This window comes from Ceratotherium simum, chromosome 3 (genome assembly GCF_057802395.1).
Source record: "Ceratotherium simum simum isolate JZ-2026a chromosome 3, ASM5780239v1, whole genome shotgun sequence".
Classification (NCBI taxonomy): domain Eukaryota; kingdom Metazoa; phylum Chordata; class Mammalia; order Perissodactyla; family Rhinocerotidae; genus Ceratotherium; species Ceratotherium simum.
Window position 1 is genome coordinate 66668819 of NC_141902.1, and position 15025 is coordinate 66683843.

The window sequence follows — 15025 nt, forward strand, 5'->3', positions numbered from 1 at the left end:
CATTCAGGAAATTCCTCCCAGTTGCCTCCAGCAAACTGCCACAAGTTGCTACTTTCCTCTGAAATATGCAAATGTAGGTTTTGTGTTTTTCCCTAGAAAATAATTAAAGTCACAGAGCCCAATGAATACTTAAACAGATTGTGATTTTAATTAAAAACCTTCCACTAAGGCTGTAGCTGCAGGTTTTTCTTCCCAAACAGGCGCACTGGTAACAGCCACAAACATCAGAATCTAGGTTTAAGTATCTGAGACTAGAAATCTTTACAAATAATAGTAGTAATTCTGATTGCTGCCTATGCCATGGTGTGGGGGGAGGGGGTGATGAGAGACATTTGAGGGCAGGGCCAAGGTCCTTCCTCTTGCAAGGGAGGTGGGACACAAGCTTGTAGGGGCACGTGCAGCAGAACGTCTCAGCACACCTGTACTCAACTCTGCAAGGCAACAACGATGGCTAATTCCAGCTATTGTTGAAAAGCATAATAGGTCATTTCTGAGCACTGTCTAAGTGCCAGGTACTCAGTGCTTTGCATATATTGAATCATTTAATCCTCAGAGTAACCCAATAAAATAGGTATTCATATTTATACTCTTTTTTTTCCTGAGGCACAGAGAGGTTAAGTAACTTGGCCAAGGTCACACAGCTAGTACATGGTGGAGAATGATGCTAGAACCTTTCCTCCTAACCACTATGTACAGTGTATATAAGGAGAAGGAGAGATGGAAGGTGGGAGGGGGAGTAGAGACAGGGACTGGCTCCCCAGTGGAGTGAGCTTTCTGCTGGAAATCAGAAAAGGAAAGCAGCTTCTTGGGGAGAGTGTGGGAACACCGTGTGAATGTGGGGGATGGGGGAACAGGACTGCAGAAGCTGAAAGGCGGGAAGCAGGGAGTGTTCAGGAGATTCTGGCTGGAGGGCAGCTGTGTGGAGGGTCTCCCGAGCAGGCTGCTATGCTGGGGATATTTGGTGCCCTTCCCGACCCTGACTTTCTTACTTTCAGAGGCCCTCCCACATCCGTTAAATTTCCCACATGCCACATTAAATTCAAGAGCATGTATAACTCTGAGTGCAGTCAACTGAACCATTTGCACAATGTGACACGTCCCAAACATTTAACGAAACATCCAGTACTTTCAACTTTGCAGTTTTCTTTTCCCCTCTTAGAGCCAAAGATTTTCTTTTTCAGATCTTGGACATTTTATAGGTCCCTGACAAAATCATGAGACTTAAGGACTGCCTTCTAGGGCCCCCATACAGCACGTGAAGAGACAGTGGGGAGGTGTACAGGAAGGTTCGTCCCGGGAAAACTGAGTTCAGTGGTTCCTGCCAGGGACTATTCGTTCAACGAGTATTCAGAGGTGCCTCTAGCACCCCGGGGGGCTGGAAACACAATGCGGTGCAAAGCGATGGCTGTGCCTGTGTTGGCAGGGGAGAGGAGGGTGCAGATTCCTGGGACGCAGGCTGGGTGGGCATGGGAAGGAAAGCTTCAGTGCTTTGGTTAAGCATCCCCCGCTTCGTAACATTGCCCCGTGGGACTGCACTGCCCAGAGCAGCGCCCGCCTTGTTGCGGGCTCCAGCCGACGCCCTCCTCGCGGAGTTCCCCGCAGCCACTGCTCCGGGTCTCTGCGCCAGGCAGGAGGGTTCCAGCAGGGGGCGCGCGCGGACCAGGCCTGGGCCGGAGACCTTGCGCGGACACAGCCGCGGCAGCTAGTGCGGGCATCTACTGGGTTTCAACCCGCTCCAACCTTGCGACCGCCTGGGTCCGCGAGATCGGAGTTAGTGGTCGATCCACAAAACGCTGCCCGGAGCTCAGCTATCGGCCCTTGGGTCTGCCTAGGGTCGGGACCCCAGCCGGGTCAAAAAGCCTTTGCCTGGATTCTACAGATTCTAAATCTGGAATCTCCGCACTGACTGCTTGGAACCTTAGATCTTTCTTCTCCCCACACCTACTTCCACGCACCTGATAAAGTGCCTGTTTCTTTAACGATCAAAGACGTGGGCGGCCGCAGCGGTGGTATTTTCGCTCCCGGTTCCCCAGCCCTTCAATAACTGTACCATTATTAACCTTCTAGACATTAGACCCGCTCCTGCGCGCCTGGCGGCGCTGGGCGAGATGTGCTCCGTCTTCTGGACGGGATCGGAGGCTGAATCCGGAGTCTTGGCTCCCACCTAGTCCTCACCAGACTCTGCCCGGGGCGACTCGGGCTGCAGCCCTGCCAGGGCAGGCACTGGGCTCTCCAGAGTCGAAGGCGGGGTAAGGGCTGTCTTTCGCCCAAGGCAGGCTTGGGGAACAAAAGCGCTTGCAGGAGAGTGGGCGGGAGCTGCAGGTGCCCGCAGGAGTCGGCGCCTCGCCTGGGTGGCCAGCGGGCCCTTAGCCGGCTCCTGGAGCCCTGTCTCCCTGCCGAATTCCCTTGGCTTCCGCATCCCGGCAAGACAGTAAGGGAAAGGGGTCTTGCTTGGCCCGCGGGCCCCAGAGGTTCCCAAGACGCTGGTGGGGCGGGTCCCCGCGGTCCAGGGAAGTGCCCGGCGCAGAGTGAACGAGCCCATTCTCCCTTCGCTCCCCAGCCTGTCTTCCAGTTCCTCAACCCTTCCCAGTTGTCCCCCGCCCCCCTGCCTCCGCGTCCGCCTCCTCACCGAAGGCAAAAAGAGCCAGAAAAGAGGTGAAAACTAGGTGGAGGATCCACAAGCCTTGCGCCTCCACGCCGGAGCCTTGGTCCCTGCCTCTATGCCAGGCGCCTCTCATCTCCCTGACTCTCCATCCGGGAGCTGACTCTCCATCCTCGCCTCACCCACCTCCCCACGCCCCTTTTCTCAGGCCAAGACTCCCGGAACCTCTCCCTCAGGGTTCCCAAGATGCCACAACACACCCAGGACGCCCCCCTCCTCGACCCAGCCAGGCCCAAACAGGTTTCGAATTCGGTTTGCCAATATTTTGTTGAGAATATTTACAGGCACTCCTGGATTAGGGACCCGCTCCCGCTGTCCCACCGCAGGGTCAGGGTGCTCTCATCCCTCCACCCTCCTGGAAGATGCCTTCGGCCGCAGGGCGCCCCCAGCGTCCTCACCCTCGGCGGGCTGTGAGGACTACAGGCCCAAGCAGGTGGAGGGAAGTTCTGGGTTCTGAATTCTGGGCTGAGCGAAACGCGCTGATCTCAGTTCGCTGCACCGCCTGTAGCGACGGCAGGAGTAGGAGAGAGGGAGGGTGGGGAGTGTGCATGCGCCAGTCTGTTCATATTTAATTTACAAAGGATCCTCGGAACCCAGGGTCGGGTGGTCTCTATAGCTGCAGCACTCCTCGCCCGTCTCTCTCCCCCACCTCCTCAGCTCATTAGAATGCTCAACACTCAAATAGGGAGATCCATCTCAAAGGCCCCAAATCGGTTCTGTGGACCCACTGCCAGACACCCCACGGCCCGGGGTGAGAGCTGGAAGGCCACGTGCGCCCCTAGAGCTCAGTGTCTACGGAAAGGACCCGGGGAGACCGGGGCTCTGCGTGTCTCTTGGAGCCTGTACTCCTTTCCCGATTCTGGCCAGCAACTCTGTCTCCAGGGCTGCCTTGGGCAGTGCAGGGGGACACAAATCGAATTTTAGCCCCAATGCCTCGACATCCCTGCGCCTCCACCTCCTTGTTGCTAAAAGAAATGTCGCAGTTTGGCCAGAGACAGGGAGTGAGAGTCGGGAACAGCGAGTATCCGAGTCTGCTGAGGCCGGCTGTTGTGTGAGGGCGTGAGACAGTGGGGCGGTGGCGGCCGCGGAGGCTTTGGGGGATAGTGTGTGGGGTTGACGGTGTGTTTGCTTGTGAGGCTGTGAAGATACTGGCGTGGGAGGGGGAGGGAGAGAGATGCTCCGGCTTTAAGTTCCTAGCCCACAGTGCTCAGGAGGCGCAGACGTTCTGTAACCGTCCCTTTTGGGCCGCTGTCTGCTGCAGTCCCGGTGCCCCATCCGCCTCTAGCTGGCAAGATCTCAGGACGAGGCGCTTGGGTGCTCTCAGGCTGGTTTCCAGTTAATATAGGCTGATATCCGCTCGCCCCGCCCCACTTGGCGGTGCACATCGGCCCGGGCCTTGGGCATTGGGCTTCAACGCTGGTTTAGCCACAAAAGAGGAGACGTAAAGAGTCTGGCTTAAGAAGCTGGGCAGGGGCAGCGGTGGGCTAGAGAGGAGGGCGTCCCTTCCCCCCGCGCCGGGCAGGGCCCTGCGTTCCCGTCTTCGGGTTCCCGTCTACTGGCAGGGGGCGGGGAAGACCAGGACTCGTATTTGCCCAGATCCAGGCAAAAATGGCAGGGAGGGTGAGGCGCTCTGCTAACACTATCAATTATGCATCGTGTTGAACGTGGCTTCGGGGAGGAGGCGGCTAGCGGGGAGGGGTGCGGGAAGGAAGGGACCGCGCGAGCCTGGCTGCGCGCAGCTCAGCGGGTCCCGGCTCCAGGTCTGTCTGCGCCATAGCCTGCATTTGCAAAAAGAGTTTAAAGGGAAAGACACGCCTCCTCTCCTTTAGTCGTGCGCCTTCCCTTCCCCCAAATTCTTCAAAAATGGTTCGTCTCACGTGTTGCGGGGCGTAAAAGCGGCTCGCAGTCAATTAGCAGCGAAGCTCACTGGCCCTGGCGGGACCCGCGCGTGAGGGTGAGTGCGCGTGAATGTGTGTGCGTGCGGGCGGGAGAGGATGGTGATTGTCCCGGGTGAAGGTGTGCCTTTGAAAATGTGTGTGAACATAGCGAGACCTCAACACATTGACGCGATCATTACATGATGATGCATAATTCTAACATGTGAAGGTCGACTGTGTGGAGGATGTGAGGGTCTCTGCGTGTCTGTGCGAATGTGTTTGAACGGTGGGGGGGTGGCGGTGTGATTAGGGATAGTGACAATGTCTGCAGATGTGTAAATGTGGAGGGGCATGGGTTATAGGGGTGCGGTGAACTGGGAAGAGCCGAGCCGAGAGCGGTGGACGTGGGGGCGCCCCTTGTGACCAAGGTTTTCTTGGCCAGGAGGAAAGCCTCTATGGCTTTAACAAATGTAGATGATGTGGGAGGTGGGTGAAACTGCGCGCGTTCCTGCCGAGCCCGGGAGCGCGCGAGGACTCTCTTCAGTCTGCAGCCAGCGAGAGGTGGGGGGAACAGACGCGAAAGGAAAAACTGAAGTGGGACCTCAGGGCCAGAGGAGTCCCCAAACTTACCAGTCCCTGTCTCTGCCCCTCGTCCGTCTTCCCCACAGCCGAAGCAACAGATGTGGGAAGCGCTCTGGGGCTGTGGTCCTGGCTCGGCGACATCAAGTCTGGAGAAGGGGTTGCAGCCCGAGGGCAGCGTGCGGGGAATCAGCGAGCAGCGGGTAAGCCGCGGGGACGGCCCCACAACCTCGACCCAGGGGGAAGTAGATCTCGCCTAGGGTGCCGGACCTCGCTGTGCTGTGTGGGGGAGACCGGGAGAGGAGGGGAGGGGCCCCTCCCCCAGGAGCAAAGGCGGAGTTGGGGACCTGGGTTCTCAAAGACTAGAGTGTGGGAGGGGCTCTGCCGAAACTGCCAAGAGCCCTAGGTGGGAGCGGGGAGTCTGTGTGTGAGTGTGTTTGTGTGGCTGGGGATAAGAAGGTTTTACTTGGGAGTGGGGATCCTCAGGCATCGTGGAGCTGCAGAAAAGGGGCAGAACCTTGAACCTTCCCCTGCTTAGTTAGCTAGTGGCAGTCCCCAGGACCCGTCGGCTGGGGACCCCTCCCCCCTCACCCCAGGAGCCGCCTGGGCTCTGCGGGATGGGCGGGAGAATCTTTAGTGAGGTCCCCCAATGTTCCTGGTCCATACATGGGGGAGGACCTCCTTCCTCAGTCGGAAGGTTAACTGAGCACCCCTGGTTCTCCCCTCACGGGAGCTGCAGCCCAGGGCAGGTGGCTATGGTCTGTCGCGATGGGAGAGGAGCCTGCAAGTCTACTTCCCGGGGTCGCATGCCTCTTGCCACTGGCCACAAGTTCTAAGCATTGCTGATCCGCTGGGATTTCAGTCTCAGTGGAGGGCTGTGTGCACGGTGTGCGCCGTGTCCCTGTGTGTGGGTCGGTGCGTGTGAGGACTTGTGTCCTTGTGTCTGTCAATTCTCACAGTGAACAGGAAAGCGCTTTGCACCGTGGTGGAGAATGCTGGACAAATGCTGGGTTCAGCTGAGAGAACAATGAGGTCTCCAGGGTATACTGTGTCCGTGTCTGGGTGTCTTTGTGTTTGTGTGTCTACCAAATGTGTTGTGAACCTCTAAACCCCTGCAGAAGTTGGCGGTTTGATGGCGGTGCCCGAGCGTGTGTTTGTACTGTTGTGCGCCTGTATGGGTGTGTGTGCGAGTGCTGTACGTGGGACAAAGAGTTCAAGGGAGGACAGCCGGTCATGGACAGAAAACCTCTTTCTGTGTATCCCTTTTACAGAGTTAAACGAAGGCTTAGAAACGCAGACAGGGGTCAGTGCAGAGCCCAGGGAAGACTGGCGAGCAGCCGAGCCCGTGGAGGGGCCAGCGCCAGGGTGAGGGGGTAGGTAGGGAAAAAAGGTCGAGGTACGAGGCCGCTGGAAAAGGAAGTTAGGGCCCTGATAGGGTGCATGCATTGAATTTCAAGATTTTTGCTGAGCTCCATTCGTGTCCAAGAGAGGCTCCTGGAGAGGAGAAGGTTACTGGAGCCCTGGGGCCTGCTCCAGACGGGTCTGCGGAGGCAGAGCTTGATATGGGAGGGAAGCTGGAGCTCCTTGAGTCACCTTCTCTCCTCTTTCCCTGGTTTCCATCTGCAGGATCCGCGATGCTGCCCTTGCTGGCCCTATGGTTGGTCTGGGCGCTGCTAGGAGAGGCCAGAGCGTGCCCGGAGCCGTGCGCCTGCGTGGACAAGTACGCGCATCAGTTTGCCGACTGCGCCTACAAGGAGCTGCGCGAGGTGCCAGAAGGACTGCCGGCCAACGTGACGACGCTTAGTCTGTCCGCCAACAAGATCACCGTGCTGCGGCGCGGGGCCTTCGCCGACGTCACGCAGGTCACGTCGCTGTGGCTGGCGCACAATGAGGTGCGCACGGTGGAGTCGGGCGCGCTGGCCGTGCTAAGCCAGCTCAAGAACCTCGACCTGAGTCACAATCTCATATCCAGCTTCCCATGGAGCGACCTGCGAAACCTGAGCGCGCTGCAGCTTCTCAAAATGAACCACAACCGTTTGGGCTCGCTACCCCGGGACGCGCTCGGTGCGCTGCCCGACCTGCGCTCCCTGCGCATCAACAACAATCGGCTGCGTACCCTGGCTCCTGGCACCTTCGACGCGCTAAGCGCGCTATCACATCTGCAACTCTATCACAACCCCTTCCACTGCGGTTGCAGCCTTGTATGGCTGCAGGCCTGGGCCGCGAGCACTCGGGTCTCATTACCCGAACCCGACTCCATCGCGTGCGCCTCGCCTCCCGCGCTTCAGGGGGTGCCGGTGCACCGCCTGCCCGCCCTATCCTGTGCACCGCCCAGCGTGAGCCTGAGTGCCGAGCCGCCGTCTGAGGCGCCAGGCAGCCCCCTGCGCGCCGGCCTAGCGCTCATGCTACACTGCGTTGCCGAAGGACACCCCACGCCCCGCCTGCAATGGCAACTTCAGATCCCAGGTGGCACTGTAGTCTTAGAGCCGCCGATCCTGAGCCGGGAGGACGACGGGGACGGCGTGGAAGGCCAGGAAGGGGAAGGGGACGGGGACGGGCCGACGCAGACGGAGGTCCCAACCCCGACTCCGGCACCCGCTTGGCCCGCGCCCCCAGCCACTCCGCGCTTCCTGGCCCTCACAAACGGATCCTTGTTGGTGCCCCTTCTGAGTGCCAAAGAGGCAGGCGTCTACACATGCCGTGCCCACAACGAGCTGGGCACCAACTCCACATCAGTACGCGTGGCGGTGGCGGATGCCGGGCCCCCAAAGCACGCTCCTGGAGCAGGAGGTGACCCTGATGGGCAGGCCCCGACCTCTGAGCGCAAGTCCACAGCCAAAGGCCGAGGCAACAGCGTCCTACCTTCCAAGCCCGAGGGCAAAATCAAAGGCCAAGGCTTGGACCGGGTTAGCGTCCTCGGGGAGACAGAGGGGCTGGAGGAAGAGGAGGCAGGTGAGGGAGAGGAGGTGGAAGACCAGGTATCTGCGGATCCTGTGGAGGAGCAGAGTTGTGGCCACGGGGATCCCTCGCGGTACGTGTCCAACCACGCATTCAACCAGAGCGCAGAGCTCAAGCCGCACCTCTTTGAGCTGGGCGTTATCGCGCTGGACGTGGCGGAGCGCGAGGCGCGGGTGCAGCTGACGCCGCTGGCGGCGCGCTGGGGCCCTGGGCTGGGCGGGGCTGGGGGAGCGGGGGGAGCGGGGCGACCGGGGCGGCGGCCCCTGCGCCTGCTCTATCTGTGCCCGGCGGGGGGCGGCGCAGCAGTGCAGTGGTCGCGCGTGGAGGAGGGCGTCAACGCTTATTGGTTCCGCGGCCTGCGGCCTGGCACCAACTACTCCGTGTGCCTGGCGCTGGCAGGCGAGGCCTGTCACGTGCAAGTGGTGTTCGCCACCAAGAAGGAGTTGCCCTCGCTGCTGGTTATCGTAGCGGTGAGCGTGTTCCTCCTGGTGCTGGCCACCGTGCCCTTGCTGGGCGCCGCGTGCTGCCATCTGCTGGCCAAACACCCGGGCAAGCCCTACCGTCTTATCCTGCGGCCGCAGGCCCCCGACCCCATGGAGAAGCGCATCGCGGCCGACTTCGACCCGCGTGCCTCCTACCTCGAGTCCGAGAAAAGCTACCCAGCAGGCGGCGAGGCGGGCGGTGAAGAGCCAGAGGAGGTCTCCGGGGAGGGCCTTGACGAAGATGCGGAGCAGGGGGACCCAGGTGGGGACCTGCAGAGGGAGGAGAGCCTAGCAGCCTGCTCGCTGGTGGAGTCCCAGTCCAAGGCCAACCAAGAAGAGTTTGAGGCGGGCTCCGAGTACAGTGATCGGCTGCCCCTGGGTGCCGAGGCGGTCAACATCGACCAGGAGATTAACGGCAACTACAGGCAGACAGCAGGCTGAACCCGGAGCCCGCCCGGCCCGCCTATTCCCATCCCCCACTTGGGTGCCTGGGAGCAGAAGCCTAGGGCTGGCAGGATTTATGCCCCCCTCCGCCCCTGTCCTCCGCCACCTTCACTTACTCCGCCCCCTTATCACTCCCCAATCTTGACTACCGGGGACTTCTAGTGAGAGTGGGACGATTTCGCCAGTCTGCCGCCACCCACGACCGTCATTGTCCTTGTGGGCTGAATTCCCCTCCACGGCAAGCACACTTCCCCGCTCCTCCCTCCACATATAAGACACAACTCGCAGACCGTGAGGCGAAATCCACGCCTCTCCATTCCCACCGCAATTGTTATCTGCGAATTCTGCCCAGCGGCCCGCCCCATCGTGGGCTCTGGAGCCACAGGAAACAGGAGAAGACGTTGGAAACATCTGGTGGTAACGCTGTGGCTCGAGGGTCAGCCCGGGACCCCTAGCAAATGTCCCTAGCGTGGAGCGGTGTGGGGTTCCGCCTCGACCTCTACTCCGCCCATTCCGGGGTGCATGTCCCAGAAGCCAGGATTCAGTGGCCACTCCCTAGATTTTAGTTTCAAAGCCCCCTTCCGACTGGGACCCAAACCCTTCTGTCCCCCACCCCCACTCAGCTTCTGACCAGCTGGAGCCGAGCCCCGTGCCTGGGGCGCCTTTCAGCTCTGCGCTCCGATTTTCATATTTTCGTTGTTTTCAAAGACAGCGACACTCCAGGTCTGGTGCTAACACTCCCTTCCCAGCCTCTGGGAGAATTGTGTGTGTGTGTGTGTCTCTCTCTCGGGGGTTGGGCGGGGTGGGGTGGGGGAGAATCCGTTTTCTCTCGCCCTCTCTCCTAACTTACAGCGCCGCAGGACCGCATGCCCTTTTTCCGCCAAGGGTGTGGGCTTGGTCCCCGGCCAATGTCGTTGTCGCTGTGTTGGAGTTTCAGGAGATCGGTGCGCTCGACAGCTCAGCTTCCGCTGCTGCAAGACCGGCTGAGACCTCAGCTCGAAAAGCGCCGGCGCCGGGGGCATGGGAAGCCAACGGTGGCCTCCTGGCCGGGTCTCTCGTGAGGACTTGCGCCTGGGTTCGCACAAAGCTTGCGCGTGACCGTGCGGCGGGATCCCGGTGGAGAAAAGCCCCTCGGTCCTCGCGTCTCCCGGTCCCGTCCCTCCCTCCGGGAGAATAGTATTTCCCCGGCGTGTAGTCCTAGACGAGCGTGCTCTGTAGGAGAAAAGTCTGTGTCCTGTAAAGTGTGACCTGTAGTGTAGCGGGCAGGGAGGGAGGGAAAGGGGGGGTGGACGCGGCGCAGCGACTCGGGCAGGGGTCTTTTTTCATTCTGGAAGGAAAGGTCGGGGTTGGGTGGGGGGTTTTGGGCGTGGGGACCAGTCCTGTCCGTGAAGTGCAGCACAAGTGCGGCCTGGGGCGGAGCACCCCCCCGGAGCCGCGCCCTTTTCTAAAGGCGTCTGTATGTAAACAGTCAATAAAACAATCGATTTGATGTGGGCTCCGTGACTCTTTGTCGGGGGACAGAGGGAGGAACCGTAGAAGGAAGGAGCCCCTGGGGTCTTCCTGTTGGGATCTTTTGTGTGATTTCGTGTTCGTTTGACTGTCTGTGATTTCGCCAGATGTTTCCACGCGGCGCCTGTTCTTGGTGCCTCCAGCTGCAGGATGCAGGGGCGAAACCACGTGGGATTGGGGGGAGGCTGGAAGTGAGTGGGGAGGGCTTGCAGGGAGGGAGGGGCGGGTCTCTGCAGACTGAACAAGGGGAACTCGGGGGTGTGTGCGTGAGTGTGTTGTGTGTGTGCACAGTCCTCCTTGGATTGACACTGTCGCTGTGACTGGGCGTGGCTGTGTGTGTGTGGACTGCCTAGTTCCTGTGTCTCAACACCGGCCTCTGTTTTCTCAGAGAACCCAGTGGGGAGATTCATAGGGGCAAGGCTGCTGGGGCTTGTAACACAAACTACAGAGCAGGGAAATGCTGGAGAGCAGAAAGGGGGGAGGGGTGCCTGGCAAAATTGACTCCACAGAACAAGCTGGTACCTTAGCCCAGGAACCAAGTGTGTGCCCCTGCGTGTGTGTGTTGGGAGAGGGGCGCTCAGTGAATATGTGTGGACAACTGTCAGGGTGTGTAAGGCTCTTGGGGTGGGCTTAAGGTGGGTGCACATGTAGAATCAGGGTTGAAAGCACACTGATCTAACAGTCCTAGAAATGGGGCCTCTTGGGTGGGGAACAGGAGAGACAGAGGGATCAAGAGTGGATGCTGTGCTCCTGACCAGCCTGCAGTGCTGGAGTTGGGCTGCCTGTGTGTTTCAGCCAAATCGCCCCATGGGATAGGGAGTGGCCTGGAAGGGAGGTGGAAGAGGAAAGGTAGAGAAATGAGGGGAGTAGATGAAGATTCCATCCCTACTCTCCCTTCTTCCCTCTTCCAATCTCTTCTCGTCCCTCACCCTCTCTGTGGGTATCAGGTCTTCCTACTTGGACCAGTGCAGACTGGGGACCAGGCCCAGGTCCAGACACCCAGCATCCTATCCTACCGTGTCTCCTGGCAGAGGTGGTGGCTGTGACATTTTCCAGGGCCGGAGCCCAGGTTCCCTTCTCAGACCAGCAAAGCTGTCTCAGAGACAAATTCCCTTCTGAGGGCCACAGCCTGAGAGCCCTGCCACTGCAGCCCACCCCACTGTCAGGGACACAGCTCAGAAATACCATCTTTTAGGAGGAGGGCTGCTTTGTTCTACCTGCAAATGCTGGCTTTGAGCAGGGGCTGGGACTGGCCCAATTCCTACAATTGGTTCAGGAAACCACCCACATGATTGCATTTGGGCACAGGCCTGGCTGGGCCCTTGACTGCTTATTGATTTGGTCCAGCCCAATCCTCTGGTCATGGGAAGTGGTTCGGGGAGAAGGGCTCCTTCCTGTCCCCCACCGTCCTAAGGATTGAGAGCCCTCCTGGAGACCCCATAGGATCCTGAGTGCCCCCAGAGAAATGTGCAGAGTTGCTGAGAGTTCTGCCCCTTCTTTGTCCTGGGCCAAGCTTCCTAACCGATGGACATGGACTGCCCAGCTAGACCTCATGCTCCCTGGGCAAGGCCAGGCCCGGAGGCTCAGCCCACAAGCCTGGAATGGGTGGGTCCTGGAGGCGGAGGACCAGGGTGCAGTGACACTCTGCTGACTGCCCACTGAAATGCCAGCCCTCTCAGGAACGCTCCAGTTTCTGTCTAAATGTTTGGCACATGCACAGAACGGTCCCCAGCCTCCGGCCTTCCTTCCTGTCTCCTTTTACATTTTATTCTTTCATTTCCTTCCCCCCTCTCCTCTATGTTCTCTTTTTCTTTCTGAGTCTCTGTTTTTTCTTCCTCAAGGAATCTCATAAAATCCCAGGGTTGGAAGGGACCCTGGAGACTTGCTAATTCGACTACCCATTTGAGGTTTAATTCCTTTCTACAGTGGCCCCATCAGGTGGTTGTGCAACCTCAGCTTGTACTTATCTAGAGACAGGGAGCTCACTATTCACTCCCTCCCACCAAGGAACCAATTGTTGAGCAGTTTCAAGTGTGTCTCTCCCTCACTTCCACCCCTCAGGCATGACTCTGCCACTGGCCCGGGCTCTGTGACTCTGTGAGAACCCGAGGAGGTTGGGAGGTGGAATCCCTACCTCCGTCCTTCACTCCAGGGCTCCAAAGCTTTTCATTCAAAGCACTTTTTTTGCGTTTCTACTTCATGCTTTAGGTGTGGTGCTAGTTTAGTCTCTACAGTGTGTTTTGTCATAAAACTTATTTAGAACATGATGTAGTCTACACAGAAATGGAAATATAATGATGTACACCTGAAACTTATATAACATTATAAACCAATGTTACCACACTAATAATAATTTTAAAAACTTATTCTGGGGCCAGCCCGGTGGCGCAAGTGGTTAAATGCGCACGCTCCGCTGTGGCAGCCCGGGGTTCGCTGGTTTGGACCCCCGGCGCACACCGACGCACCGCTTGTTAGGCCATGCTGTGGTGGCGTCCCATATAAAGTAGAGGAAGATGGGCACGGATGTTAGCCCAGGGCCAGTCTTCCTCAGCAAGAAAGAGGAGAATTGGCATCGGATGTTAGCTCAGGGCTGGTCTTCCTCACCAAAAAAAAAAAAAAAAAAAAAAAAACTTATTGGGATGCTACATAGGAATGGAGTCTCATGGATTGAGGAGTGTGTGTGTGTGTGTGTGTGTGTGCGCGCGCCTAAGTGTGTACTGGGGGGACCTGGAAAATGGTCAGAGAATGCAATATGACAGCAGTAGCCTTGGAACTCAGAGCAATTTATCAGGAGTGGTAATTCTTTGAGCTACAGAAACCAGATGCCCAGGATGTGGCCTTGAATCAGATCGGAAAACTGTCTGCAGAAAGGTGATTTGAAAGGAGCACTCCCCCCGCCCCCTGCCCCTTACAAGTGTCTCCTAAAGATCGGCTGGAATGAGAACCATCTTGAAGATCATTACAGAAAGTCCATTAATATAAAAGGACAACGTGAGGCAGGGCTTTGTTGAGGAAGAAGCAGCTGGTGTGTGGTCCTCTCCTTCCTGCTCTTGTGCCTGGAATGCGCCTTCCACCCATGATGTCCCAGTAACAGCCACAACTACAGCTAACATCTCTAAAGATCACTTGAGTCAGTAAATGTTCGGACTGTTACTCCCTGGTGGTGATGCTAATCTTGGTTTTCCCTCCTGGATCTCAGGGAAATGCATTTTGGTAGGTAAAGGAAAGGGGGTGGCATCTTGCTATGACTGCCTTGCCCCAGATTTGTTAATATCGAGCCCAGTTATGAGACACTGCACAGGGAAAGCGGAACCCTCTGTCTGCACAACAGGAGGCATCATCTGCAGAGAAAGAACCAGGGCTGCATGAGCACTGAGCAAGAGACCCTGGGGGACCTCGCCCTTTCAGGGATAAAGTGCATTCTGTGCTGAGAAAGCCAAGCCCAGGTACTAGGACAGGAAAAAGGCCCTATGTGGAGGCCATAAATTGCCAAGTCTGAGCTAACAAATACTTTTCCCTTGTAAATCTTCAACATAAAGATATTGACAAGAACAATTCTGCTGGAAAATTGAGAATGGAGCAAGCAGAGCCATTTCAGTCATAATGTGTCAATTAATTGATTGCATTTGCAACACACCCACCCACACGTGTGTTCAATGACAAGATTTTGCCTTAGGACTCAATAGAGAATAACATTATATTGAAAATGAAAGATCTGCTATGACTGGCATATAAAAGAGATTGAATTAGAAAATGTCTTGCAATATTAGCATTTAGTTCAAAATATGGCCAGTGTTCCTAATGAGACTTGATATAAATTAAAAAAAAAAGTCATTCAAAGACCCCATGATGGGTAGAATATAAAACCAACTTGTTGGGTTCAATTAGTTGGAAAGAATTGTATCCTCCCTTGGTTGAATAAGTAATTTAGGTAATTTGAAGATGGTATGATTTTTTTAAATTGTGCTAATGGCATGTGCTTTGCCTGGACATGTGAATGTAAGTTTAATAATTAAGTTTAATTCCACACGGAATAAGGAGAAGAAAAGTGTTTATATTTTTATCACCTGTTTACTGCTTAAACATGTCCCCTTGTGTATTAGGAGTTAATTTGGTTTTGGCAAATTAGATGCATTTTCTCTTAGCAACACTAGCAAACTGGTCCTTAAATTGAGTCTAAAAGCCATTCACGCCTTCCAACCATTTGAAAGAAAAACTGCCACGATCATAGAGATCAGAGAGGAACTTCATAAGAATTGATTAGTGTTGAAATGGGGATGGAATGGGAATTGAGAATTAATTACCAATGCTTTTTAATAAAAGTGGCTTATCACATATTTAGACTGGCTAAAAATGCTAATGGTCACCTAATATTAATATAAATATTAATAATACAATGGTAGCTAACATTTATTGAACACTTACCATATTCCAGGCACATACTATGGAATTTATAAACTTCATTTTATTAATGCTTACAATAATCCTGTGAGGTGATAATATTATCATTCCAA

General features: G+C 56.4%; 1 protein-coding gene across 1 annotated transcript; it reads left to right on the forward strand.

The window, feature by feature from the left end:
* Nucleotides 1–5086: 5086 nt before the first annotated feature.
* Nucleotides 5087–9795, forward strand: ISLR2 (immunoglobulin superfamily containing leucine rich repeat 2). Its single transcript, XM_014780910.2, has 2 exons — nucleotides 5087–5321; nucleotides 6745–9795. The coding sequence occupies exon 2, from the start codon at nucleotides 6753–6755 to the stop codon at nucleotides 8997–8999; it is 2247 nt and encodes a 748-aa protein (XP_014636396.1). The 5' UTR covers nucleotides 5087–5321; nucleotides 6745–6752; the 3' UTR covers nucleotides 9000–9795.
* The last annotated feature ends 5230 nt before the right edge of the window (nucleotides 9796–15025 follow it).

Excerpts from the sequence above, each read along its gene's own strand:
- ISLR2 (XM_014780910.2), top strand. The coding sequence starts at position 6,753 with ATGCTGCCCTTGCTGGCCCTATGGTTGGTCTGGGCGCTGCTAGGAGAG.